General features: G+C 51.7%; 1 protein-coding gene across 2 annotated transcripts in view; it reads left to right on the top strand.

Moving 5' to 3' along the window:
* ITGA11 (integrin subunit alpha 11) overlaps positions 1-25,313 on the top strand; it is a 124,446-nt gene that overhangs the window by 84,280 nt on the left and 14,853 nt on the right. For both annotated transcript variants that reach the window (XM_021100519.1, XM_021100522.1), the window contains exons 11-21: positions 4,620-4,764; positions 8,082-8,230; positions 11,835-11,975; positions 12,264-12,467; positions 13,540-13,670; positions 16,279-16,445; positions 17,698-17,840; positions 19,452-19,562; positions 23,148-23,233; positions 24,022-24,229; positions 24,792-24,890. In XM_021100519.1, the coding sequence (XP_020956178.1) occupies positions 4,620-4,764; positions 8,082-8,230; positions 11,835-11,975; positions 12,264-12,467; positions 13,540-13,670; positions 16,279-16,445; positions 17,698-17,840; positions 19,452-19,562; positions 23,148-23,233; positions 24,022-24,229; positions 24,792-24,890 (1,584 nt within the window). The remainder of the gene's footprint in view (positions 1-4,619; positions 4,765-8,081; positions 8,231-11,834; positions 11,976-12,263; positions 12,468-13,539; positions 13,671-16,278; positions 16,446-17,697; positions 17,841-19,451; positions 19,563-23,147; positions 23,234-24,021; positions 24,230-24,791; positions 24,891-25,313) is intronic.

Genomic DNA, 25,313 nt, shown 5'->3' with positions numbered 1-25,313 from the left:
CCAAGAACTACTAACATCTGCTGTTCTCATTCCACTATTGCCAGGCAAGAGGGAAGCACCACATGGCTGTGTGGCCTCAGGCAAATCATTTAACCTCTCTGGACCTCAATCTTTGAGCAGATGTCTGAAAACTGTGTGTGGGAATTAAATCTTGAGGCTTGGAACTGGAAGTGTGCATTTTGAGACTTCCTAATAAGTACAGTTTTCTTAAAATCTTTTCCTAATTCCACTATGCACCCACCCCCTCAGCTGGTCCCCACTTCTTGTGAGATCTGATTCTTTGACTCCTTCCTCTCCGGAAGTGCTTTATGGGTGAATGAATGAATGAGAAGAGCTACTGTGTACCCAGTCCTTACTGGCTGCCAAGGATTCAAACTGCTGGTTCTCACAACAAAACTATTTACAGCTGAGGACCCTTAGGCTGGGAGAGGACCAGAGGAGTAGGGAGCTACTTTTCTAAGTTCACACAGCTGGAAGCTTTGGCACTAGAAGTAGATCTCAGGAATGTCTGACACCAGAGGTCAGACTCTAACCCCCAGGCCAAGGATTCTCCACCTGTTGACACCTGGGCTGGGCGGCTTCTTTGCTGCGGGACTGTCCTGTGCAACGTGATGGGTATTCAGCAGCATCCCTGGCCTCCACCCACCAAAAGCCATAGCAACCCCAGCACCACCCCCACCTGTGATGACCAAAACTCTGTCCAAGCATTATTATGCCAAATATTGCCTGCGGAGCTAAACCACTCACAGCTGGGAACCACTGTTGTAGACTATGTCACTTCCTGTGCTGGGGATGTGGCCCGACCCTGGCCAGAACACACACAGGGGAGCACTCAGCTCAGCAGGGCAGGGCAGATGGTAGCTGAGAGCTGAGAAGGCAGGATCTGATGGTGGGCTGAGATCTAGCAAGTACAGATACAGGTCATCCTAGAGGGCATGGACTTGGCCTTAGACCTTCTGAGGGCCACCAAGCCTGCATCTTCATTTCTGCACAGAGCACCAAGACAGTCAGCTAGTGCTAAGGGTCCATCTGTGCAAGGCCACCCAGGCACAATCTGATCATATCTGGTGGGAGCCCCAGTGGCTTCTTAGGAAAGGAAGCCATAAGTCAGGAGTCCGTGCCAGGCCTGGAGCATGGGTCATTGCTCTTCCCCAGAATGCCCTGCCCTTTGTTTTCCAGCTGGGTTTGCATGTCTGGCTTCTTCTCTCAAAGCTTTGGCTCTATTTTGGCCCCACATCCAGATTTTTTCCAAATTCTTAAACATCTGGCCTCCCCCAGCTGGGAGAAGATTGTGACAACCTAAGACCTGCCTTAGTGGCCTTGGCTTGCCCTCTCAGCCAACCCAATCCTCACAGTGCACCCCATCCCCAGCAGAGGTCTCCCCAGCCCCTAGCAGACCCCATTCAGGAAAGGGCCTTGCCACTTGGAGCACAAGCCTACAGCCACTGCCAGATAGAATGGCACAAGGTGAGAGCCCAGAAGCCCCCACCCCGCCCGGTGCTGCCAAATGCAGAAATCCCTATGGAATCCCCAAGCCCCACATGTGGTGAGTTGGCATCAGATCTCCCCCAGCTGAATCTCAGGTCCCACCAGTTGAACCAGCCCTTCTCAATACATGGCAGAGGCTTCTGGTCATCTGCAAAGCCAGCCAGTCATCTTCAAAGGCCTCCCAGTGAAACAGAGAAGCCTGGTCTGCTATTGCTTTGGAAGCAGAATCCAGGGACTTTGGGGGAAGCAGATAGGTATTTTCTCCTCTGTCCAACCCCCTTCCTGGTTGAAGTCCCAGCCGAGACTCTTGACTTGCTGTGTGACCTTGGGCAACCCCCTTTCCCTCTCTGAACCCCGGGTGCTCATTAGTTTAGGGCAGATAATGAATATCTGTCCTGCTGGTCTCCCACAAACGGGTGACTGGATGAGAAAGGATTCCGGAAAGAATGGAGCACACCCCAAGTGCGAGGAGTGTTGGCAGCGAGTCTCTGAAGCCCTGGCTGGGATCCAGGCCCCAGCCGATTGTCTGACTCTCACAGGCTGAGGCACACAGAGTAGGAGGGAGAAAGCTAATGAAAAAGTGTGACTTTAAACACAACCAGGCACATCAGACTCACCCAAGAGCAGCTTATTTATAGTTGTAAAAACATTCAGTCTGAACAGTCAGTTCTACCTCTAGAATCTGAGGGCTTTTTAATCCTTATATAACGCCAATATTACTTCTGAAAATGACATCTCAGAGATGAGGAAAGGAAGCTTAGCTTATTAAGCCTCACAATCTTGCCCCCTCCACCACTGCCAATGAAATTAGTGCCTAGGTGCAGCCTGTGTGCTTATGGCTCTGGTTGTCCCAAGGCCAGAGTCACACTTTTCTATTGGCACCATTACTTTGGGGGGCAAGGAAAAATTGAGTGCCATGGGCCCCACGTGGTGGGGGAGACCTGAAATCCCACCCATCAGCTGGGCTTAAGGAGGGCTCAGTGGGAAAGGTGGACTTCACTGGCTTATGCCATTAGAGCCCGAAGCTGGGTGGCAGAGCTGGATGCCCTGGCCCATGATTACCAAGGTGACCCAGGAAGGTGGCTCCTTCCTGCTGTCACCCCCCTCTTGAGCCCTTCAGTGTCCCTAGTCACTTCTCTTCCTCTTCTGAGTGCTTGCCTTTTGTCTTCCTGTGCTTTCTTGATGTGCATGGTTTGGGCAGGGGCATAGGTGCAGGGGCAGCCCAGAGAGTGAACGGACCCAGTCCACTGGAAATGACCCTGGAGGCCTCCCCTCAAGGAGCCAGAGCTCCCCGTCTTCCTGCCTAGGCATCACAGCATCGGTTTACCCTGCAACTAAAGACAAACTCCTGCCTTTGGGGTGCTGGCTGTCATAAATGTGGCCCTGCCTTCTCTGTCCAGCCTCTTCGGGAGCCACTGCTCCTCTCACTCAGGGCTCCAGCGCCATCAGACAGCTTTCGGTTCCTTGAAGCCAAAGGCTCTGAACTTTCTCCAACCTCAGGGCCTTTGCATAGGTTGTCCTGTATCCCTCCAGGTGTCGGGGTTAGCATTGCTTGCTCAAAACGCTTTTCCTGACTCCCATCTCAATCTAAATTAAACCTCACCATGGCATTTATCACAGTTTGCAAGTATTATGTTTGTTTGTAAATTTATTTGGGATCTATGAGCTCAATGAGGGTAGAGACAATATCCCCAGTACCAAGCAAGTGTCTGGCACAAAATAGACACACAGTGAATTTTTACTGACAAAATGAAGAAGTAGGATTTACACACAGGGAAGCCAACTCAGTTACTACAAAGGAACATGGAAGGAGGAAAGGCATAGGGACACCGCTTGAAGGAGTGTCAGAAGGAAGGGATGGTGATGAGATTTCTTAGAGAAGTTGTGAAGCCCAAAATGGAATGGAACTTTGGTCCTGGATTTGGAGTTTGTTTCTAGAACATTCCTTCTTATTTTTATTTTATATTGGAATACAGTGGATTTGCAATGTTGTGTTAGTTTCAGGTATACAGCAAAGCGATTCAGTTATACATTTACATATATATTCTTTTTCAGATTCTTTTCCCATAGGTATTCCAGAATGTTGAGTAGAGTTCCCTGTGCTATGCAGTAGGTCCTTGTTGATTATTTTATATATAGTAGTATGTATATGTTAATACCAAATTCCTAATTTATCTCTCACACACACACAACCTTTCCCCTTTGTTAACTGTAGTTTTTTTCTAAGTCTGAGTCTGTCTCTGTTTTGTAAGTTCATTTGTATCATTTTTTTAACATTCTACATGTAAATGATATAATATACTATTTGTCTTTATTTGACTTACTTAGTATGATAATCTCTAGGTCCATCATGTTGCTGCAAATGGCATTGTTTCGGAGTTCCCTTGGTGGCGTAGTGGTTAACGAACATGACTAGGAACCATGAGGTTGCGGGTTCGATCCCTGGCCTTGCCCAGTGGGTTAAGGATCCCGTGTTGCCATGAGCTGTGGTGTAAGTTGCAGATGCGGCTCGGATCCTGCGTTGCTGTGGCTTTGGCATAGGCTGGTGGCTCCAATTCGACCCCTAGCCTGGGGACCTCCATATGCCGTGGGAGCGGTCATAGAAAAGGCAAAAAGAAAAAAAAATGGCATTGTTTCATTCTTTTTTATAGCTGAGTAATATTCCATCATATATATGTGTGTGTATATATATATGTATTTATATATATCACATCTTCTTTATCCATTCCTCTGTTGATGGACATTTAGGTTGCTTCCATGTCTTGACTATTGTAAATAGTGCTACAGTGAACATTGGGGTGCATAGATCTTTCAAATTATGGTTTTCTCTGGATATATGCCCAGGAATTGGATTGCCGGATGATATGGTAACTAGAACATTCCTTCTTTCCCAAGATCCCTTGCTTGGTATCAGCTTGACCCATTTTGTGCTAAGAATAGGATGGGGCAAGAAGCTCCATGGCTCCTTCAGAAGCTGAGAATCCTGGCTGAAAGTTGAGCTATTAAATAATGAACCCAGGAGAAGGTGGCCAAGGGGGCAGCGGTTGCTTCCTGGTTTCAGGACTTGGTGTGGCTTCCTGGCTGGGGCACCCAGGGACACAGGCTGATGTGTATCCCCTCCCCAACGTCAGGACGGGATTCTGCTGGGAGCCGTTGGCGCCTATGACTGGAACGGAGCTGTGCTGAAGGAGACCAGCAGCGGGAAGGTCATTCCTCTCCGCGAATCCTATTTGAAGGAGTTCCCAGAGGAGCTCAAGAACCATGGCGCGTACCTGGGTAAGAGCCGGAGCTGAGGGGTGGCTGATGGCTGGTGGGCATAGAGGGGACCTGGGGGATCCAGACCGGCCCACACCCAAAATGAGGGGCATGTCTGTGCATATTCTATGCTGATTCAAGCACAGTCAGGGGCCACTGCCTCTCCAGCTTGGCATCCACCACACCCAGCACCATGCCTGGCACTTCAGAGGCTCTTAATAAGTAGGTAGAAAAAATGACAAGCAGTGCACCCTGGCCTGAAATGTGTTTCAGTAGATGCTTCTAGACTGTAAGGCAGTTAGTCGTCTGTGTGTTTTCAGGTTTGAGCGCACTGAGCCTGCCTCCCCAAGGCAAAATGCAGGTCAAGAAGGAACCTACATATTTTCATGTGTTAAGGTTTACAGTCAAGGCAGAGGCTGGTTCCCATTAAGCCCCATAGGGTAATCATAAAAAGAAAAGTGTGAATCACTGCCCTGATGGTGCAGTCATTGCCTCCCAGCTGCAGTCCCTAACCCGCCAAATCCCAGTTACCTCTATTCCTGCAGGCGCAGACCTCTGGCCCCCCTTGCTGAGGCCCATCTGCCCCAGCCTTTCTGAAAGGCTAACCCAGGGCAAAGGAGCAGGGGGCGCATGCCCAGGGCTCCCATTGTCAGTGGGCCTTTCTGAGTTTCAGAACCAAGTCTACCAGCTGTGAAGTTGCTCATCACTGATGCTGCCTCAGACCCCACTTCCCTGTGAACCTTGGCCATCCAGACTCGGCAGGGGCTCTATCCACAGGTCCATCTTCTCCTAATGCTCCACCCTAGCCCCACCTTTGTCCCTCAGCTCTCCAGCCACACGCCCTGCCTGTGACACTGCGCACATTGTAATTACCTGATTTTCCATTCCCAGCCTTGGGGTTCTCAGCCAACAACAGGGCCGCCCTAGGGTGTGGGTTCCACTTAATCCAACAGCTGTGAAACCTGGACCGTGTAAGGAACACCTGGTCAATGCTGTCAGAATTCATGGTCTGCAGGACACAGCCCCTGCCCTTCCATTGTTGCCCAGCCAGTAGGAGTTGTGGAGAGACACGTACAGAGAAATTATAACACAGGTGAGGTAGGAGCTCAGATACAAACACAAATAAAGGAGGGAGAGATCGGCACACACTCACACACTAGGCAAGATGTCAGAAGGACGAAGGCCAGCACTCCTTTGAGTCCACCGCGTTGCATTATGCTCACAGTGGAGACACCAAGTAAGGGGCACAGGTGCAGTGCTAAATAATAGGGCAGATAATGTCAGCAATGGCCAGGGCCCCAGGGAGTGGGTGGTTGTGGCCCAGCGGGCTGGCACACTGTGGCTCCATGTGCCAGAGCTGGGGTCTGCACAGGTCTCCAAGGCAGGAAAAGATTTGAATATGCCAAGAAGGGCCAGACATAGGAAGGAGGTGTGGGAAGTGCCGGGTGCATTCAGGACACGGAAGCAGACCAGGGTGACCACAGAAGGGAGCAATGGAAATGGGAAAGGGAGGGAAGGGGAGGCCAGGCTGCAGCAGGAGGCCTGGAATGCCAGGTTAAGGGGTTGAGCTTTTGCATGTCAGCAGTAGGGAGATGGTGAAGGTATCTGTGAAGGGGCAGTAGGTGGAATATTCATTCTCCCCACCCTCGGCCCGGCAGGGCCATTCTCCTCCTCTCAGAAGACGCTGGTGGGGTAGAGCCAGGATGAAGGGCCTTCATGAGGCCCGACTGTCTTGCCTTAACCATGGTCATGGCCTTGGGTGGGAGTCCTGAGAGAGTGCCCTTCTCCTCCTCCCTTGTTCAGTGAGGGCAGTGTCTGGGATCTCTGGACGATTCCTCCCTCTGTGCCCCAAGGGAGAGGGGGAAGTTGGAGGAGACTCGGGGAGAGGCTCTCCGCCCCCACACTGGGGAGGCTTATAGACTTCTGGCCACGGGTCCTCCTATCAGGCCTTGGGGGAGGCTGTCCAGCTTTCAGGGTGGCCCTGCCGGTCCGAGAGCCGCATGGGAACTGAAACCACAGCCAGCAGACAGCTGGGAAGCCGGAAGCTCTTAGCACTGCTTGGAGCTTTGAGAGTCGGCCCACGCATCCCCCTAGAAGGTTCAGCCCCCAAGACCCTCCCCCCACCACTGTCCCTCATTCTGAGGAAGCCCACATATACCCAGGATCAATTGAGAATATTTTCAGTAGTGCCACTGAGGGCTCAGCTAGGAAGAAATCTTGGCTCCACGGGGCTAACCTAACCCCGCCCTCACATACAGCTGCGCTAAGTACATCCCCACGCGATGTACCTTTCAAGCCCCATTTCCCAGAATACACTTCCAAGAGTCAAAGATGGGGTGTCTGGAACCAGAGTACCCCACCTCCCAGCCATGGAATCGGCTTTTCTGTGAATCCCACAGCCACTCTAGAAGCAACCAGTAAGACCAGAGAGAGAATGTTAAACACACACACACACACACATACACACACATGGCAGAAGGAGACATCCACTTTCCAGAAACAGCTCAGAAACTGCCAACAAGGCCTGACGTCCATCTAAAAACTGGGATCCAGTATCCAGCTAAGCTGGCAGAACATGGGACTCCACTTTGCACACCTGCCAGGGCCCCACTTTCAGGAGCAGTACCTGAAGATGCTGCAGTCACTCCCCAGAGATGGATGGGTGGCTCGAAATTCACAGTGATTGGGCACAGATCCCGAAAACATGGGTTGGCAGCCTTTCCCCAAATAGCCCCTGGGTCTTCCATTTCCCTCTGTTTTGAGGGCGTACCTGTGGACTGAAAGAAGCCTAGGCTTCCTTTGAGTCTGCAAAGCTTTGGGGCTGCAGGAATCCCTGAGACCCCTCCTAAATGCCCCTAGCGGAGCAGTTCCTTGCCTCTGAACACCTGACCCTTCAGTTTTCAATGACCCCTTAGCAGGGGGTTCTGACAGTGAAGAGAACACTGGGTTGTCCCCAGAGAGACAGTCGGTGGGGATCCAAAACAACGCCTACCCAATATAAAAAGAAGCACGAATCCTCCTCCTCTCTCCTCCCTCTTCCCTCATGCTCACCTGTGAGACAGGAGAAGCAGGTGATGTGTCTGTTCCAGGTCAGCAGTGCATTTGAGTGGCCCCACCTGGTTCCTTGATGCCCACCAGTAGTGGGTGGGCACAGTGAGTTCTCCCCACCCCGTCCCCAAGCCCCGCCCATTCCAGGCCTCCCCAGCTGTGCCCTGTCTGCTCTGAATGCGCTCCCTTCAGCGGCCAGCCCTCCAGCACAGCTGTGAGCCACATGCCGAGTCCCAGCAGGGTCTGCGAGGACCCAGAGCCAGAGACCAGCCTGTCTCCTCCTGTGGCAGGGTACACAGTCACGTCGGTCGTGTCCTCTGGGCAGGGGCGGGTGTACGTGGCCGGAGCCCCCCGGTTCAACCACACAGGCAAAGCCATCCTGTTCACCATGCACAACAACCGGAGTCTCACCATCCACCAGGCCCTGCAGGGCGAGCAGGTAAAGCAGGGGAGGCTGGGGGCGGGGCAGAGGGAGGCAGAGCTGGAGGGAACGGTCGGGCTGGATGGGACTGCAGCTCAGCTCTCCCCTCTCAGGACTATCCCCAGACCCACAAACATCCTTCCTGGTTAGGAGGCTTATGTCTCCTTCAGACCCACCTTGGAGTTCATTCCTGCCCTGGAAAGCCAGGCCCTTGTCCCTGCTGCAGCAAGGAGAACCCCAGGAGAATTCACTTGCCCCCAACTTCATGGAGCATTGCCTGGCGCATTCACCCAAACTCTACCCTTGACCACTAGTCTCTCTTTGGTCATGTCCAGAGTTCTGGGCTAGAGGCAGCATCCAGGCTATGGCTTCCCAGCTTGGGCTGCCAGGGCCCCTAAGCATCCTGAAGGGGCCTTCCTACCTTGGTACTGCCAGGAGTGGGAGGAATCAGGCCTCTATCCACAGCAAGGCCCCCTAGGTTCATCAAGATGCCAACTTCAGAGTTCCCGTCATGGCTCAGTGGAAACAATTTGACCAGCATCCATGAGGGTGCAGCTTCAATCCCTGGCCTCACTCAGGGATTAAGGATTCAGCGTTGTGTAGGTCACAGATGCCACTCAGATCCCAAGTTGCTGTGACTGTGGTGTAGGCCGGCAGCTGTAGTTCCGATTCAACCCCTAGCCTGGGAACCTCCATATGCCTCAGGTGCACCCCCCCAAAAAAGGACAAAAAAGGAAAAAGATGCCAACTTCTTTCCTTCACTGGAATGGGCACAGTGCAGAACTGTACAGCTGTCAGTGTCACCACAGGATGTAGGGGGTAACTAGGCTGTGCTGTTAAGAGTCCCGTTAAGACGGTCAGGAATGCAAGTTGGAAAGAGTCATTGAGGGTGAAAAGATCAGGAAACAGGGTTCTGATTCAAGTCATTTCAGCAGCACAGGACTAGCATGGTCCTGAGAAGCAACATAGCTTTTCTAAGGTTATAGAGCAGATTCACGGCTGGGTCAAGTTCAGAATCCAGGACTCTTGTGGGGCTCTCTGCGTTATGCTACCTCCTGACTCCCGACAATCCCCAAACTAGGCCTTGACTCCTCCTGCCTGGCAGCATCCAGCATCCCTGGCACCTTGGGCCTGAGCTGAGCTTATCATTGTTCTGGCTCGCCCTTGGCTCTCCAGAGCCTGGGAACAGCCCTGTCTGCTGCGCTTTCTGCTGCCTTTGACCTGTCACTGTGAGGACAAACTCTTCACCAGGTCTAACCTAAATCCCTTTTGCTGCAGGGAGCCCTTCTCCCACCACTCCTCTCCCACCCCAAGGGCACAGGAGGACCTGGGCACTGCTCTGTCCCCAGCCTCCATCCTGCCCGCCCACAATCTGCCCAGGCCTGGCCCTTTAGGGAATTCAAAGCTAGTCCTTGAGAGCTGGAGGGAATTCACTGATGAATTTATGACATTTTTACTGCCCGGTTCCGCCTCCAACATCCGAACGAGAAACCGCAGTGCTGAAGAAAGCGAAGTTAAGTGGATTCCAAATCACCATGACCCACATAGCTGAGGCCACATATTTAGACGGTGTCTCTCTCCTCCTCCCTCTTTGCTCTGTCTGCCTCTTCATTACTTTATGTAGGCACATCGCTTTCCTCCCCCCACCCCATGTTTCTTCTTTAGTCTTCTGTATTTTTATTGCTCTCCTTAGTAAAAGCTTTTAATGCTTGAGGATAGATTTCCTCTGAAAACACACTAAGCTGGGGAGGGAGAATCTTGGGCTCGGGTGCAGATGGATTAGCATTCCAGCCCAATTTGGCTGTGACCATCCTTCTGACCTTGGGCAAGGGACTTGAGTCCTCTGAGCTTCATTTCCCTCCCTGTAAAAAGGACAGTGATCTCTCCTAAGACAGCATGAAGCTCCCACAACCCCAGGCTGTAAAGCATCTCTCACAGGGCCTGTCCTTGGAAAGGGCTCCTTTTCTTTCCTAAAGCAACCCCTTGCTCCTATAAACATTTAGTACCTCCTGCGTGCCAGGTGTGGCACCCAGGCCCAGAGGGGACATGGCAGGCACAGCACCCATGGTCAGCAGTGCCCTTGGAGGAGCAGGTGCTGGAGAGGGGGCTGGGGGTGTATGGAGGATGGAGGAGGGACCCCATTGCAGGGAGTAGAGTGGGGAAGGGCAAGGGTAGCTTCCAACAGCAAGTGACCTAAGACGACAGTCATCGCCTGGAAAGACCAGAGAGGAGAGGGGTACAGGCAAGAGGAATATATCTGAGGGGGAAGCCTGGAACCCAGCCAGGGCTTGGGGCTTCTGGAGATGAGAAATCATGTGGTATGTTAGGAGGGGCTGTGGGAACCAGAGGGTGGGGGACACAGGCTGGGGATGGAGGGAGGCCAGTTCAGGAGGGTCACACTGAATAGTTTGGGCATTTTCCTCCAAAGCAAGGGAGCAGCATGGTCAGCTGCTGGACACCACTCTAGCTCCCTGCAGAGGTGGGCTGGAGGGGCCAGCCTGGAGATTGGGGGGGGGGGTGCTAGAAGGTGCCTCACCTGGAGAAGCAGCATCAGAATCAGAGGAGCAGAGTAGATGGATTCAGGATGAGTTTGGCATCCACCAGGTGGACTTGTGGAGGAGACTGCAGGTGGGAGAGGTGGAGGGTGGAGCCAGGGAGGACCCCCAGGTTTCTGACTGAGTGGGTAGAGGGTGCCCTCACTGAAGTGGGGACACAGCACCCAAGGCTGGAGAGGAACTCAGTGAGTGCTCAAAGGCTGAAACGAAATCATAAGTCACCATCCAAGGTACTGATCCCAGAGTTATTTGGAACATTCAAAATTGAAAATGAGCTAAATGTCCAATAATGTGGAATATTATAGAATCACCAATGATAATGCAGTAGAAAAAAATGTGACATAAGAAAATCCTCATGATCCATTGTTGTTTTTTTTAAGTTAGTATGTAAACTATACATCCAGTATGGTCTCAGATTGTAAAAATAAAACCATGTACACATATGCAGCCCCCCTAGAGAAAACTGTCCAGAAGAAAATATACAAAAACATCCACGGTATAGTTAGATGTTTGGACTATGGATAACTTTTATTTTCTTCTTCATTTATTATTTTTCTTTTGCTCACTTTTTTGCTATTAAAATGTATCACTAGGAGTTCCCATCGTGGCTCAGTGATTAATGAATCTGACTAGGAACCATAAGGTTGCAGGTTCGATCCCTGGCCTTGCTCAGTGGGTTAAGGATCCCGTGTTGCCGTGAGCTGTGGTGTAAGTTGCAGGTGAAGCTCGGATCCCACGTTGCTGTGGCTCTGGCGTAGGCCAGCGGCTATGGCTCCGATTAGACCCCTAGCCTGGGAACTTCCATATGCTGCAGAAGCGGCCCGAGAATGGCAAAAAAAAAAAAAAAAAGTATCACTTGCAGACAAAATAAATGGCAATCAGTGAAATTAAATAACGGAAAGCTGAGTAGGGCGGGATGGATAGCAGAAGGAGAAAAGAAGGAGGGCCCTTCTCATTTGTTCCTCAGAAATCCTGAGTCAGAGGCTACCCTCAGTTTCCATCCGCCGGTGGGGCGAGGCCTCTCAGCAGCCCAGCCCCACGCCCCTGTCCCCATCCCTGTGCCGCAGATAGGCTCTTACTACGGGAGTGAGATCACCTCGGTGGACATTGACGGCGATGGCGTGACTGATGTCCTACTGGTGGGCGCGCCCATGTACTTCAGCGAGGGTGGAGAGCGGGGCAGAGTGTACATCTACAACCTGAGACAGGTACTGAGCCAGGGAGCCGGTCAGCTCTCCCGGGGCACTGGACCCCTGCCTTGATCAGGGAGAAACTTCCAGAGGGGAAACTGGGGCCAGCATCCACCTGGGGAGCCAGGCCAGGGAGGATAGGAAGCCCTTCTGTCTTTGGGCTTAAGCGGTGGGAGAGAAAGGGGAAACGCAGAGGGGCTGCTGGGGAAGAAGGGTGGAGTGGGGATGCTGCAGGCCAGAGGAGGCCACGACCCTGATGGCCCTTGTTGAGTCCCCCTGAGCTTTTTCCTGCCCCTGGTTTTGCAGAACCAGTTTGTTTATGATGGAACCCTGGAGGACTCGCACAATTACCAGAATGCCCGCTTCGGTTCCTCCATCGCCTCGGTCCGGGACCTCAATCAAGATTCCTACAACGACGTGGTGGTGGGAGCCCCTCTGGAGGACAACCACGGAGGAGCCATCTACATCTTCCACGGCTTCCAAGGCAGCCTCCTGAAGACACCAAAGCAGGTAACGCCCCCCCACCCCACCCCTGTGGATGGCGGAGCCAGGACTTGGAGTCCCGGTAGCTCACAGAGGAAAGGAGTCCCTTCTATCCTAGCTCTGCTGCCTCTCATCCAAGTTTTGCAATGAGTGCATTTGTCTTCAAGACTTTCTCATTATCCCTTTGGACACCCTCTCCCTGCTTAACTTTATCTCCCCATCAGCAACAACAACATCCCAAGGACCTGAACCTCACCCTCCATGTGCGTTCATTCATGCAGTTGCCTACACTTGGAAAATGATGCCTAGTTGGGCTTCTCTTCCCTGGAAATGCCTCAGGCTGGAAACAGTGCTGTCCCCCTGAGTGACCCATCTCAAGTCCCATGCCTTCAGGGTCATCACTTTTTTACCCAAGGTCACTACTTATTTTATCTATTTTATCAATAACATAGTCTAATATACCACAGTTAGAGATACTGATGGGTTACCTGCCAGCTAATGTGTATTTACACCCACCAGGGAATTTTTTTTTTTTTTTTTTTGGCCACTGAAGTATTCCAAAGTTCCCAGGCCAGGAATCGAATCCACACCACAGCAGGGACGACGCCAGACCCTTCATCACTAGGTCACCAGGGAACTCCAGCTTCTTTTTTTTAATTGAAATATAGTTAATGTACAATATTATATAAGTTACGGGTGTACAAAATAGTGATTCACCATTTTTAAAGACTTTACTGCCTTTATAATTATTATAAAGTATTGGCTATATTCCACGTGTTGTACAATATATCCTCGGAGGTTATTTTATACCTAATAATTTGTACCTTTTAATCCTCTACCCCTATCTTGCCCCCTCTTCCCTCTTCAGTGAGGAACTCTTTTATGACCACTATTTTAGTCCTGAAGAATGACTTCTTGATAGGAATTTCAGGTACCATGAAAGATCAGGAGAGGAGATAGCTTTCGGCTGGGGAAGTGTCCTGATGGTTTCAAACAGGCTTTCTCCAGGGCTCCCAATTGTATCCACCCGTTGGTATGGCCCTGCCCTGGGCTGTGCTAACAGTGCTCATGCCTAGCTCTTTCCTTCCACTCCCCACAGAGAATTGCCGCCACAGAGCTGGCGCCAGGCCTCCAGTATTTTGGCTGCAGCATCCATGGGCAATTGGACCTCAACGAAGACGGGCTCGTGGACCTGGCAGTGGGCGCCCTTGGCAACGCCGTGATTTTGTGGTTGGTTCCCCTGCTTTTCTTGACCCTTGGGCTCTCCTGAGGGTCCTGATGGATACAGGGTTTGAAAGACCTGCTTTGGGATGTTTGTTCCTTGTCTTTCATCACTGTCAGCCAAACTCACCCTGATCTTTTCCTGTCATGACTACAGATTTCCTCTTTATAGAACCACTGTTATTCTGAAGTCCAAATCCCTCTTCTAAATGCAAAAAAGCCCCTCTTGGCATTTTTCCTTAAAGTTCTGGCTACTTGGGCATTTCTTCCATTTAGCTTCTCAAGCTACTTAAAGGGAGGCTAAGGATATGCTTATCAGCTGAAAGGATCTCCTTCTCCCCTAGTGTGAAAGATTTCTTTCGTCCAAACCCCTGGTTTCCTTTCTCAGGGCCTCACTTCTGCACTACACCATCAGATATTTGTCATACATTTGTACTTGGCAATCTCTGTGTTGCAATGGTCTACTGCCTTTTTTTTAAAGGGGGTTTCTAAAAGTTCATCTATTTTACCATGTGATGTCAGCTACCTTTTGAGCCAAAAAATATTAATATGAGCTAATTCTATATGTTAATTTTTTGCTATAAATGCAATAACTTAAAGACACTTCATAAAATAAAGCACTCACCATTTCATCACCCTAACGTTCCCACTATTAACATTATGGCATATTTCCTACCAGTCTTTTTCTACCTGCATATAGTTTGATATCAACACAATCATGTTTCATACATCTTTAGGAAAGTACTTAACAGAGATAGCCTACAACTTCACGGAGAGAATCTTTAGCTTCTTGGTCCTCAAGAATATCACCATACAGGAGTTCCCCGTTGTGGCACAGGGAAACAAATGCAATTAGTATCCATGGGGATGTGGGTTCGATCCCTGGCCTTGCTTGGTGGGTTAAAGAGCCGGCTTTGCTATGAGCTGTGGTGAAGGTCACAGACATGACTTGGATCTCATGTCGCTGTGCCTGTGGCATAGGCTGGCAGCTACAGGTCTGATTTGACCCCTAGCCTGGGGACTTCCATTTGCCTCATATGCGGCCCTAGGAAAAAACAGAATATCACCATCTGGACAGGAAATGTCCTCCTAGGTTCCCTAGAAAACAGAGCCTGAGGCTAAAGCGCCTGCTCCTACACTATGGGAGGGGCTTCAATCCCAAAGGCAGAAGTGAAGGTCAAGGGAAACTGAAGCAGGAAAGGAGGAGAGAGACACGAAGCTGTTACTGAAGGAGCTGCATGTAGCCTCATGATCCTTGCTCCAGTATCTCTAGAAAGTTGGAATATAGCCTCTGCCTCCTGTAACAGCCCACTAGGGGAGTAATAGGCAGCAGTGTATCTTCGGGCTCCTAATGTCCCTCACGTGGATGGCCAAAGCATCAGCTGCCCCACACCTCCAGATGGGGTCCCTGGCCCTCTGGGCAACCCTGGGGAATCAGGGTCCAGCCCAGCAGTTGCACCAGTGCCACAGCCCACCTCTCTTTGAAGGTCTGCTGCACAAGTGGGAGCACTTAGGTAGTTGTAAGTGATAGCTAAGGAGAATTTCCAGGGGAGGGGCCCAGGCAGCTGTAATTTTTAAAGACTTCCCCAGGTGGTTGTTTCCAATGGGCAGTTAAATTTAAGAACCCCTGATGTAAGCTATTATGTTTACACAGCAATCTGCATCGTCAGAGGGTGTTCCCACTTACCTGCTTTGATGCTGGCAATCCCCCGTCAAAGTGGTGACCTTCCCCAGTGGAGCCAAGACTCAAACCCACCCTTTTGTCTCCAGATCACGGAGGAGGTACATCCCCCTTACATTTTAGAAGAGCAGGGGATTAGCACAGATACACACAGTAAAACTCTGAAGCATCTAAATCACACCACATTTATGTAATCATTTCTATAAATGCCTGGTTTGACTTGCACAATGGAGGAGTAAATTTGCATGTCCTCAGCTGCCTGGATGGGGCGGTGTCAGATGGGTGGGGAATCTCTAGAACAGTGAGCTGTTCTCTACTTTGGCAGCACATTGCCATCACCCAAGGTGCTTTAACACCCACGTTCTCCAAAGTGTGGTCCAGGGACCAACAGCACTAGCATCCCCTGAGAGCTTGCTAGAAATGCAGGATCTGCATTTTTAACAAGATCTGCAGAAAATGTGCAAACGTATTAAAAATCTGAGACGTGCTGATTTAAGACAAGTGGATGCCGATTCTGATTTGACCTGGAGAGCAAGTTGGGCATCTGGATTTTATATATATATAATATATATATATAATGGGGAGGGGGAGGGAGTGGGACGGATTGGGAACTTGGGGCATCAGGATTTTTTTAGAGCTCTCCAGATTACTCTGATGTACATGTAGGGCAGATGTGATGCAGAAGCAAAGGAGGTCCGTACGGTCTGCAGCAAGCACCATCCCCAGGAAAATGATGAAGGGCTGCCGCGATGGGCTGAGCCTGACTTTCATCCACCAATGCACTTTTTTTGCCCAATCCACTGACACCTAGCACCCCTACTCACCCTCCATTGGTGGATTTGCAGCTCCCAGTCCGTCTGACTCTCTGTACTTCCTGGGTCCCAGCAGAGCAGCCTCGTGCCCCACCCGCCTCAGCTTCTGTCCTTTCTTTCCCAGGTCCCGCCCTGTGGTTCAGATCAATGCCAGCCTCCACTTCGAGCCATCCAAGATCAACATCTTTCACAGGGATTGCAAACGCAGCGGCAGAGACGCCACCTGCCTGGCCGCCTTCCTCTGCTTCACACCCGTCTTCCTGGCACCCCATATCCAAACAGCAACTGTCGGTACATCAGGCCCCTCTGCCTTCTCCAGCTCCAGTCAGTTTTCAAACCCGGGCTCTTGCCAAAATGGGTTTTAAGTCCCAGGTCATACCTAGAGCCCCCTTTGAGGACTCCTAGATGCTCATCTGGTGCCCTAAGTCTGAGGGGCAGAAAGAGGATGTTGCACCAGAGCAAGGATGGGAGTGAGCCATGGTGACCAAGAGAGGGAGAGGCCGGGGAAGAAGGAAATAGTCAGAGGCAGAGTTTGGATCAGAACAGAGGACCAGAAGCAGTGGAACAATCTGGGATATGGAAGCTGTGGAGTCAGATGGAGAGAAAGAGAACCAGGATGGGGAGCTGGAAACCAGGGGCTCAGGTGGATGAAGAACCGAGTAGCAGTGGTCACTGCTCAGCGTGGGCATGGGTCCACAGCTGGGCAGTTTCCTTCTGAGAGTCCATCACTCCCAGCTCATGACAGCCCTGGGCCCAGGCAGCCCCAGCAAGTGGCAGCTGCAGGTTCCAGGACCAGGCTAGGCCTGTGCAGGAAATTGGTTCCTCCTCAGCCAAAGAGCAGGGCCAATCAGATGATTAAAATTCAGGTGTCCCAGAAGGAAAATGAGAACAAAGGCAGGTCTGGGCTGTTGTTTGCTTCTTGCAGCTTCTCTCTCTGAAAGGAGAACCGTGCAAGAACCTGGTGTGCCCAGAGTGCTGCTGGGGTACCGGAGAGGAGGCTGAGCCTTTCCTGCATTTAGCAAAAGATGGCCTAGTTGAAGGGGAGGAGGCTGCAGGCCTTAAACCCCAGAACAGCCTTAGGTTTGAGGAGCTGGTGTGATGGAAACTCACCTGCAGAGGCTCTGACCCAGACCTGGCAGGATCCCAGAGCCGAGGATGAGACCCAGAAGGTGACAGGAGAGGTGGAGAGGTGTGTTCCCTCCAGGAGGGCCTCACATGAGGACATCGCCCTGACCCCTCATCCTGCCTCCTCTCCATCTCTCCCACTTTCTTTATCCCTTCACTGTCAGCCCCAACTTTCTTGTTCCTTCTTTGACCTTCTTCTCTTTAGCTCCTTCCTTTACTCTTTCTCACTGAATCATTCACTCTCTGTGTGGAAATTTCCTGCCCTGTGAGGGGAGAGAAGTAGCTCTGGCCTGGCCAGGCTGGAGGGCTTCCTGGAGGAGGCTGACTTTCCAGAGGCTATTTTTAAAGAGAGGCAAAATGTCTTTGATTGGAGCGTGGCTGGCCCCACCTCCATAGTCGTGCCCTTTCCTTCCTCCAGGCATCAGGTATAACGCCACCATGGATGAGAGGCGGTACACACCCAGAGCCCACCTGGATGAGGGCGGGGACCGATACACCAACAGGGCCGCCCTGCTCTCCTCTGGCCAGGAGCATTGTGACCGGATCAACTTCCATGTGCTGGTGAGCCTGATGCCCGGCAGCCCCAGCAGCCCCACCAGCAGAGCTCAGGCTCCTCCAGGAAGGGAATGCAGAACTGGGGGAGGTGCTGCCATGGGAGAGGCAAGGCGCTCAGGAGACCTCAAGAGCCAGGCAGCGGCCAGTGTCCTGGACCTTGGCCACCCACACTCAAGCCCAGAAGAACAGCCACTGGGACACACTACTTACCGCCTCACTGTACCCTTCTCTGGCATCCCTTTTTTGTCAGCGCATGTTTCTTTCTTTCTTTTTCTAGGGCCACACTCGCAGCATATGGAGGTTCCCAGGCTAGTGGTCCAATCAGAGCTGTAGCTGCCGGCCACAGCCACAGCAATGCGGGATCCAAGCTGCGTCTGCGACCTACACCACAGCTCACAGCAACGCCGGATCCTTAACCCACTGAGTGAGGCCAGGGATTGAATCTGCGTCTTCATGGATACTAGCGGCTTCTGTATGGCTGGGCCACAAGACAGGAACTCTAGCCCACGTTTCTACATGAACCCTGAGGAGGGCGGTGGGCTTAGTGACATCTAGCAGAGAGGATGGGGTCAGCCAGTGGGGGCCATGGCTCTGAAGGAAAGGATAAGCAGGCATTGTCTAAAACTGAAAATGAGGTAAGACGGACTTGTGACACAGGCAGGCTGGGGAGGAACAGAGGCCAGACTGGCAGAGGGAAGAACCAGTAGGGTTCTGGTGCCTCCACATAGAAACTCCACACCCCCAGCCACACTTTAGCCTCAGAGATGAAGGCCAGGGGCACTCAGAGCCCGCCTGACCCCAGTATTCAATGGGCAGAGGTCAGAAAAGCAAGAAGTCCTGGTGTCTATGAATATGTTGCCCCTCAGAGGTATTTGTGGGCTGGTTCTCAAAGTGTGGTCCCCAGACTAGCAGCATCTTCATCACCTGAGAACTTAGAAATGCATGTGTGCAAGCTCCATCTCAGACCTACTAAAGCAGAACCTCTAGAGATGGGACTCAGTGTTTCAACAGACCCTCCTCGGAGTCAGGGTGCGATTCTGATGTAAGCTCCTGCCTTAACACAAGGAAGGCACTTGTGTCAAGCTTTGAGTTCCATGGCAGGGATTGGAGGATTTTTCAGGTAGCTCTGAGCAACCACCTGAATCACCCCTATTTTGTTCATGTTTGTTCATTCATTGATTTAGCACATTTATTAAGCCTTGTCATAGTGCTAGGACTGTGCTAAGAGTCTTCAGAGGGAGGAAGATTGATACACAATCAGATAGCTTGGAGGCTGTGTAAGAGTGTCAGTAACAGGTCTGAACAGAGTATGGGGATGGGGTGTTGGGGATACAAGTTCCCAGCCATGAAGGATGAGTAGGAGTTTGTGGAACATCCAGGCATCAGGGTTGGCATACGCTGAGTCAAGGGCCCTTTTCAGGAGGCACGATTTCCATCTAAGGACCCCTGGGGAACCTCCCTGTGCTCATAAGTACTAAAGCCCCACTGACTTATGCTCAGGGCTGATGGGGCCCCTGCCCTTCCAGGTTAGGGAGGTGGAAGTTCTCTCTGAGTGGTCCCGGTCCAGACACGGACATGTCCTCTGCCTTCAGCCTGTCCTCATCTCCTCCCACGCAGGACACGGCTGACTACGTGAAGCCAGTGACCTTCTCAGTCGAGTATTCCCTGGTGGACCCCGACTACGGCCCCATGCTGGACGACGGCTGGCCCACGACCCTCAGAGTCTCGGTACATCCTAACACCCTGGGGCGGCAACTCTGGCACCTACCCCACCCCCACCCCCACCCCCATCTCCTCCCAGAAGCCCAGGCCAGAGTGCCACGGGCACAAGGGAGTTTTTCCTCTGCCGCGCCTTCCCGCCTCTGGCCCCACAAACCCCCAACAGGCTCCTTCCCTCCTCCCTTGCGACCCACGCTGACCAACGAATGTCTTGCAGGTAAGGGCCTGGCCTTCTCTGCCTCTCCAAGGTACCCCACATCCCCAGCGAGGGTGAGCACGGAGTGGGTCCCGAGACCCACAGGCCCAGAGGGACCTTCGTTCTCAGTCACCCACCTCCCTCATTTACAGCCAAGGATACTAGAGGCCAGAGAGAGTGACTCAACCTCTAGAGCCTGGTCTGTGCTCATGGAATGATTGACTGATTAATAGACACTTCTCCAAGCCTGCTCCAGGTATCCCCAAACCAAGTGGTTCCAGCCTCATCTGCGCACACCCATGACCATATGTTCTAATCCCCAGCTCTGGGGGCATCGGAATTTTCTGGTATCTAATATTCAGATGCTCCCTGCATCTGCAGCTCCATATAAATCCCACACAAAGAAAACATCGAGCTGTCCTCAATTCTGTCTGAGCTGTGCTAGGAAAGCAGGCAAAAGAATCCCTGAGGATTTAGGAAGCAACTTTAAAATATACCACAGTGCTCTTAGGACCGTGACCTATGAGGTCTAGCCTCCGAGCCATGTCTTGGAATTATATAGAATCCAGCCGGCAAACGACAATTTCAGAATTACTCACATGCTTGCTCGTAAATTCTTCAACATAAAAGAACTGTATTGTCATCAGCAAGGCTTCTGAAAATCCCCCATCTGTTCTCATTCTCCCCTCTTAGCTCCCTCACCTCCTCCAGCATCCCTCGTCCCAGACCTCCTGCATCCCACCGCCCACCCCCCAATCTTCACACCTTCCCTCATCTCCTGATTCTGCATCACGAACACATAAGAGAGGCTATCTTAACATATAGTTCGGCCAGGGGTGGGGGCAAAGGGGGGTGGGGCTGGGGGGATACTGGCCTGGCAAAGCTGGAATCTTCATTAGTGAGCTCAGAGATGGGGAGAGCTGGATATACTGAGTCTTAATATTTTTTCCCATCACAGTAATTACAAAGCCACCACAGCAAATGAATGAGTACCTGTCACTCATTCTGTCGGCATGTCAAAGCCCATGATGCAGGTGAAGGTACAGAGTACTCTCTGCTCTGACCCTGATGATGTGGATACAAGGTGATGACAAGGGTCATAGGCCAAGTCAGAGACGGGAGTAAGCTCATAGTGTTACCAGGCAGTCAGATGATAGGGCAGGGGGACTTCCTGGAGGAGGTGGCTTTCCCCTGGACCTTTAGAAAAGGCGTGATTCAGATATGCAGAGATGGGGACGGTGGGCTTTTATTCTTGGAAAGCTGACAGTGTAGCCAAGGTGTGGACTTGGGCACAAGCAGGGTGAAGAGATGTGTAGAGAAAGGGTGAGAAATAGAGCTGAAAAAGTCAGTCTGGGCATATTACCAAGGCCTTTGGGTAGCAGCTAACTGTCTCAAAATCTTGCTAATACAGATTTCTGGCCCCCAGCAAATTAGAAACATTCTTCCATTCTTCCCATGTCTTTGCTACAAATTCTTCTTTAGCTTCTTTTTTTTTTTTTTTTTTTTTTTTTTAGGGCCGCACCCACAGCATATGAAGGTTCCCAGGCTAGGGATCTAATCGGAGCTACAGCTACCAGCCTACACCACAGCCACGGCAACGCCAGATCTGAGCCGCTTCTGTGACCTACACTACAGCTCACAGCAATGCCAGATCCTTAACCTGCTGGGCGAGGCCAGGGATCAAACCCACAACCTCATGGTTCCTAGTCAGATTCCGCTGCACCACAGCAGGAACTCCTTTAGCTTCTGTTCCATGCCCAGAATTGTTCTGATATCAGACATCTTGCCTCTTGAAGGAATGAGCATGCAGTTGAGTGTAGCAGTTTCTCATCATATTAAATTATCCCTTTTAATCAAGTGGATAGAATTTTTTCTGAAGGTTATTACATAATTTTCACATTTCTTAAACAGTATGCTGAGCGGGGGTGCTGGGTATTTCACTGGAGACTTGAAATCACTAAGATGAACACAGGCTCTGGAATATAGTGACTCCCCCAAGAATCCCCCAGAGAGTCTTGAGCCATGACCCATCCCTGAGTGCCTGGCTTTGCCCTCCTTTGTGTGGCTCTGCTGTCCTCCTTACTGGCTGCCTTTGCAGTGTGCCCACTTCAAGCTACAAATCCACCATGTGATGGGGGAGGCCAAGGGGCGGTCTTGATATAAATTTGTCTGAAATAAGAGTACGTGGATCTAATGAGGGCCAGGGAGCTCGCCTCTGAGATTTTAGGGAATGGAAGAGACCCCTGGCTGTGCTCTTGGAGACGCTTTTGCTCCTCAGGTCCAGACTTGGCCACCCACCACCTGCTGAGCACATCCCCTGAATGGGCCACAGGCACTGCAAACTCCATGTGCCCCACACAACTCCGTGTAACTGCACAATTTATAAGTGAATGGCGGGTCACCCTTCCAGATATTTTCCTTCCAGAAAAAGGAAACTCAACACCCAGACCCTTTTCTCCTTAGTCCTGACAAGCTCCAGGTCCTGCTGCTCTGAAATCCCTAACCTATTTTTCCCCCTCCACACCCACTACCACCCCAACACCGTTGTCGTCATCGTCGTCTCATCATCATCTCTTGCATGAACATTGCAGCAGCCTCCTCAGTGCTCTCTCTGCCTCTAGTCTTGAACCTTCCAGCAGCCAGAGGGAGCCTTCAACACGCAGGTCTGGGAAGACAGAGGACACTCCCAGCCAAAAGCAGTGACATGACTCGCCTATCCCTCCATCTCCTGCACCTCTTACTACACCGGCCCTGCAGAGCCATCATTCCCCAGACTGACCATGCTGTCTCATGCCTTATGACCTTTGCACAGGCTCGTCCTTCCTTCCAGACTTCCCTCTCCCCCTCCTCCATCCAGCCAACTCTGTCATCCTTCAGAACCTACTGTCACTTCCCTGAAGCCTTCCCAACCACCCATGGACCAAAATAATTGTTTCCTCTTTTCTTCCTCTTCTAGTCCTTATACAGATTTTTTTTTTTTTTTGCACATTTCGCACTAATTATTTGTTCATACACGAATCTTCCCCATGAGCTGAGAGCAGAGGCTGAATCTTCCTCATCCTCTGTCCCCAGTCCCGGAGAGCTTGCTCCCCACAGTAAATGATCAATCAGTGTGGCACTGGATGAATGGGTGTTTTGTGCTACCAGCTCAGCTAGGGACTGAAAGGAACCCTGGAGGAGCTGAGTTTTCAGCCAGGTTCTAAAGAAAGGAGTATCTATGCAAAAGCAGGAGAAAAAGCATCTATGAAAGCGACAGAAACAGTGAAGCCCATGTCTAGCACCTCAGAGAGAGGAGCTGGTGAGCTGTGGGGGTGAGGCATAGCCCACAGCAAAGACAGGGGCTGGATGCAGGGCGGGTCCCCTATCCAGCCACCCATGGCTATCTCTCCCTGGCCCAGGTGCCCTTCTGGAATGGCTGCAATGAGGATGAGCACTGTGTCCCTGACCTCCTGCTGGATGCCCGCAGTGACCTGCCCACAGCCATGTGAGTCATCTCCTCCCTGCCCCCACCCTGACACTTTTCCCTCCCCTCCTAGTGGATCTGGGCTCCCAGGGCCCTGGAGAACAATCCTGCACATGCTTTTCAATAGGCAGCATGGGCCAAACACTGAACTTGGAGCATGGGTGTAGCTCAGGCTCTGCCTCTAACTCCTGGGTGATCTCAGGCAAGACCCCTGGCCTCTCGGAGCTTCAGTTATCTCCTCTGTAAAATGAATGCTGTTAGTCTACTTCAGCCTCCTTAAACTTTGATTACAAACAGAATCCTTTCTCTGGAGCCCACATTACCAAACAGATAAAAGGTGGATACTGAGGATCTGGAGTTCTGAGTGCTCAGCCTCCCATCCCAGACTAGGTGACCCCTGAGGTCCACCGACTGGCCACCTGGGCTCAATGCTAAGGAGATTAGCAGAGGATGGAGCACAGTCTCCTGGAAGAAATCAACTAGAGACAAGGAAAAATAATGACCCTATTTTAAATTTATATATTTTCGCATGATTTATGTTCAACTTTTATCCACCTATGTGATGACTAGATCAAAGCTACATGTACAATAGATAGAAATAACACATCCAAACCTTGTAGAAAGATGAGGATGCAGATTCTGACCATCTAGGCTAATAAGCAGGATTGTCTCCAACTGAACTCTGAGCTTCCTGGTAGCCAGCGCCAAAAGGGAAACATGCTGATTGGAGAGGTGACACCTGTGTGGTGAGGACCCCCCCTGCATTCCCCATTCCCCGTGCCTGATCCCTGCCGGTCTCTGTCCCGCAGGGAGTACTGCCAGAGGGTGCTGCGGAAGCCCGCCCAGGACTGCTCTGCTTACACACTGTCCTTTGACACCACGGTTTTCATCATAGAGAGCACGAGGCGGCGCGTGGCCGTGGAGGCCCTGCTGGAGAACAAGGGCGAGAACGCCTACAGCACAGTCCTCAATATTTCACAGTCGGCAAACCTGCAGTTTGCTAGCTTGATCCAGAAGGTGAGACCTTGGCAGCCTGCCTGGCCTGCCTGAAGAGACACACAGAGCCGGGAAAGGAGGGGTCCAGGTAGGGGGGCCTGGCTGCCCATTAGAATCACCTGGGAGCTCAAAGATACCTGTGTGCAGCCTTCTCCCAGATGTTCTCATTGATCTGGAGGTCTGCACCCCCCCACTTCCTCTCCCCCACCCCTACCATCCAACAAGAGGATATCAAGTGGAGGAAGCCACTTTCTGGTGTTCTGAGCTAGTTACCTCCCATCTCTGGGGCTCAGTGTCTCCACCATAAGGCCAGATGAGAAGTCCTGCCTCGGGGGTTGATACAGAGAGAGTGACCAAGCATATATGTGGGCACCTGCTTGCTCTCCACAACCTGGCCCCACTGAGCCAGTCCCACACCCCTGCCCTGGGCCTCCACCATACTTAGTGAACTGGAACCACACTCGCAAGCCCCTAGGGGGGGCCAGCATCTGTGGCCCATGCTTCAGCTTCAGATGGGCAATTGGGGGGCAGAGGCAAGGGTGGCCCCCCTAACTGCTGCCCGTGATGCTCCCACCCACCCCAGGATGACTCGGACGGCAGCATCGAGTGTGTGAACGAGGAGAGGAGGCTCCACAGGAAAGTCTGCAACGTCAGCTACCCCTTCTTCCGGGCCAAGGCCAAGGTTGAAGCTGGGGCGGCATGGGGTGGGACCAGGGGTGGGGGCAGGAGGCACAGGCGAGAAAGAGAAATGGAGGTGAACAGAGGGGGGACTGGGAAGGATGGAGAGGCCTGAGAGTGGCTTTTAAGTAGGCTAGTTTTTTCTCCCATGAAATGACATTAAAATGACCTTCCAGTGAGCCGTTCCCCGGGGCTGGGCACCACCCCAGGAGAGCACCGGCCCTCCTTTCCCTTCAGGGGAATCCTACCATTCCCACCCACCACTCTCCCACCTCCTCCTGGACAGTCATCCCAGTGTCCTGTATCCTAACACATTTTTTGTGGGTTTTTTTTTTTTTTTTTTTTGTCTTTTTAGGGCCACACCCACAGCATTTGGAGGTTCCCAGGCTAGGGGTCTAATCAGAGCTGTAGCCACCGGCCTGCACCA

This window comes from Sus scrofa, chromosome 1 (genome assembly GCF_000003025.6).
Source record: "Sus scrofa isolate TJ Tabasco breed Duroc chromosome 1, Sscrofa11.1, whole genome shotgun sequence".
Classification (NCBI taxonomy): Eukaryota; Metazoa; Chordata; class Mammalia; order Artiodactyla; family Suidae; genus Sus; species Sus scrofa.
The sequence above is the reverse complement of the archived record's forward strand: the minus strand, read 5'-3'. Positions and strand labels throughout refer to the sequence as shown.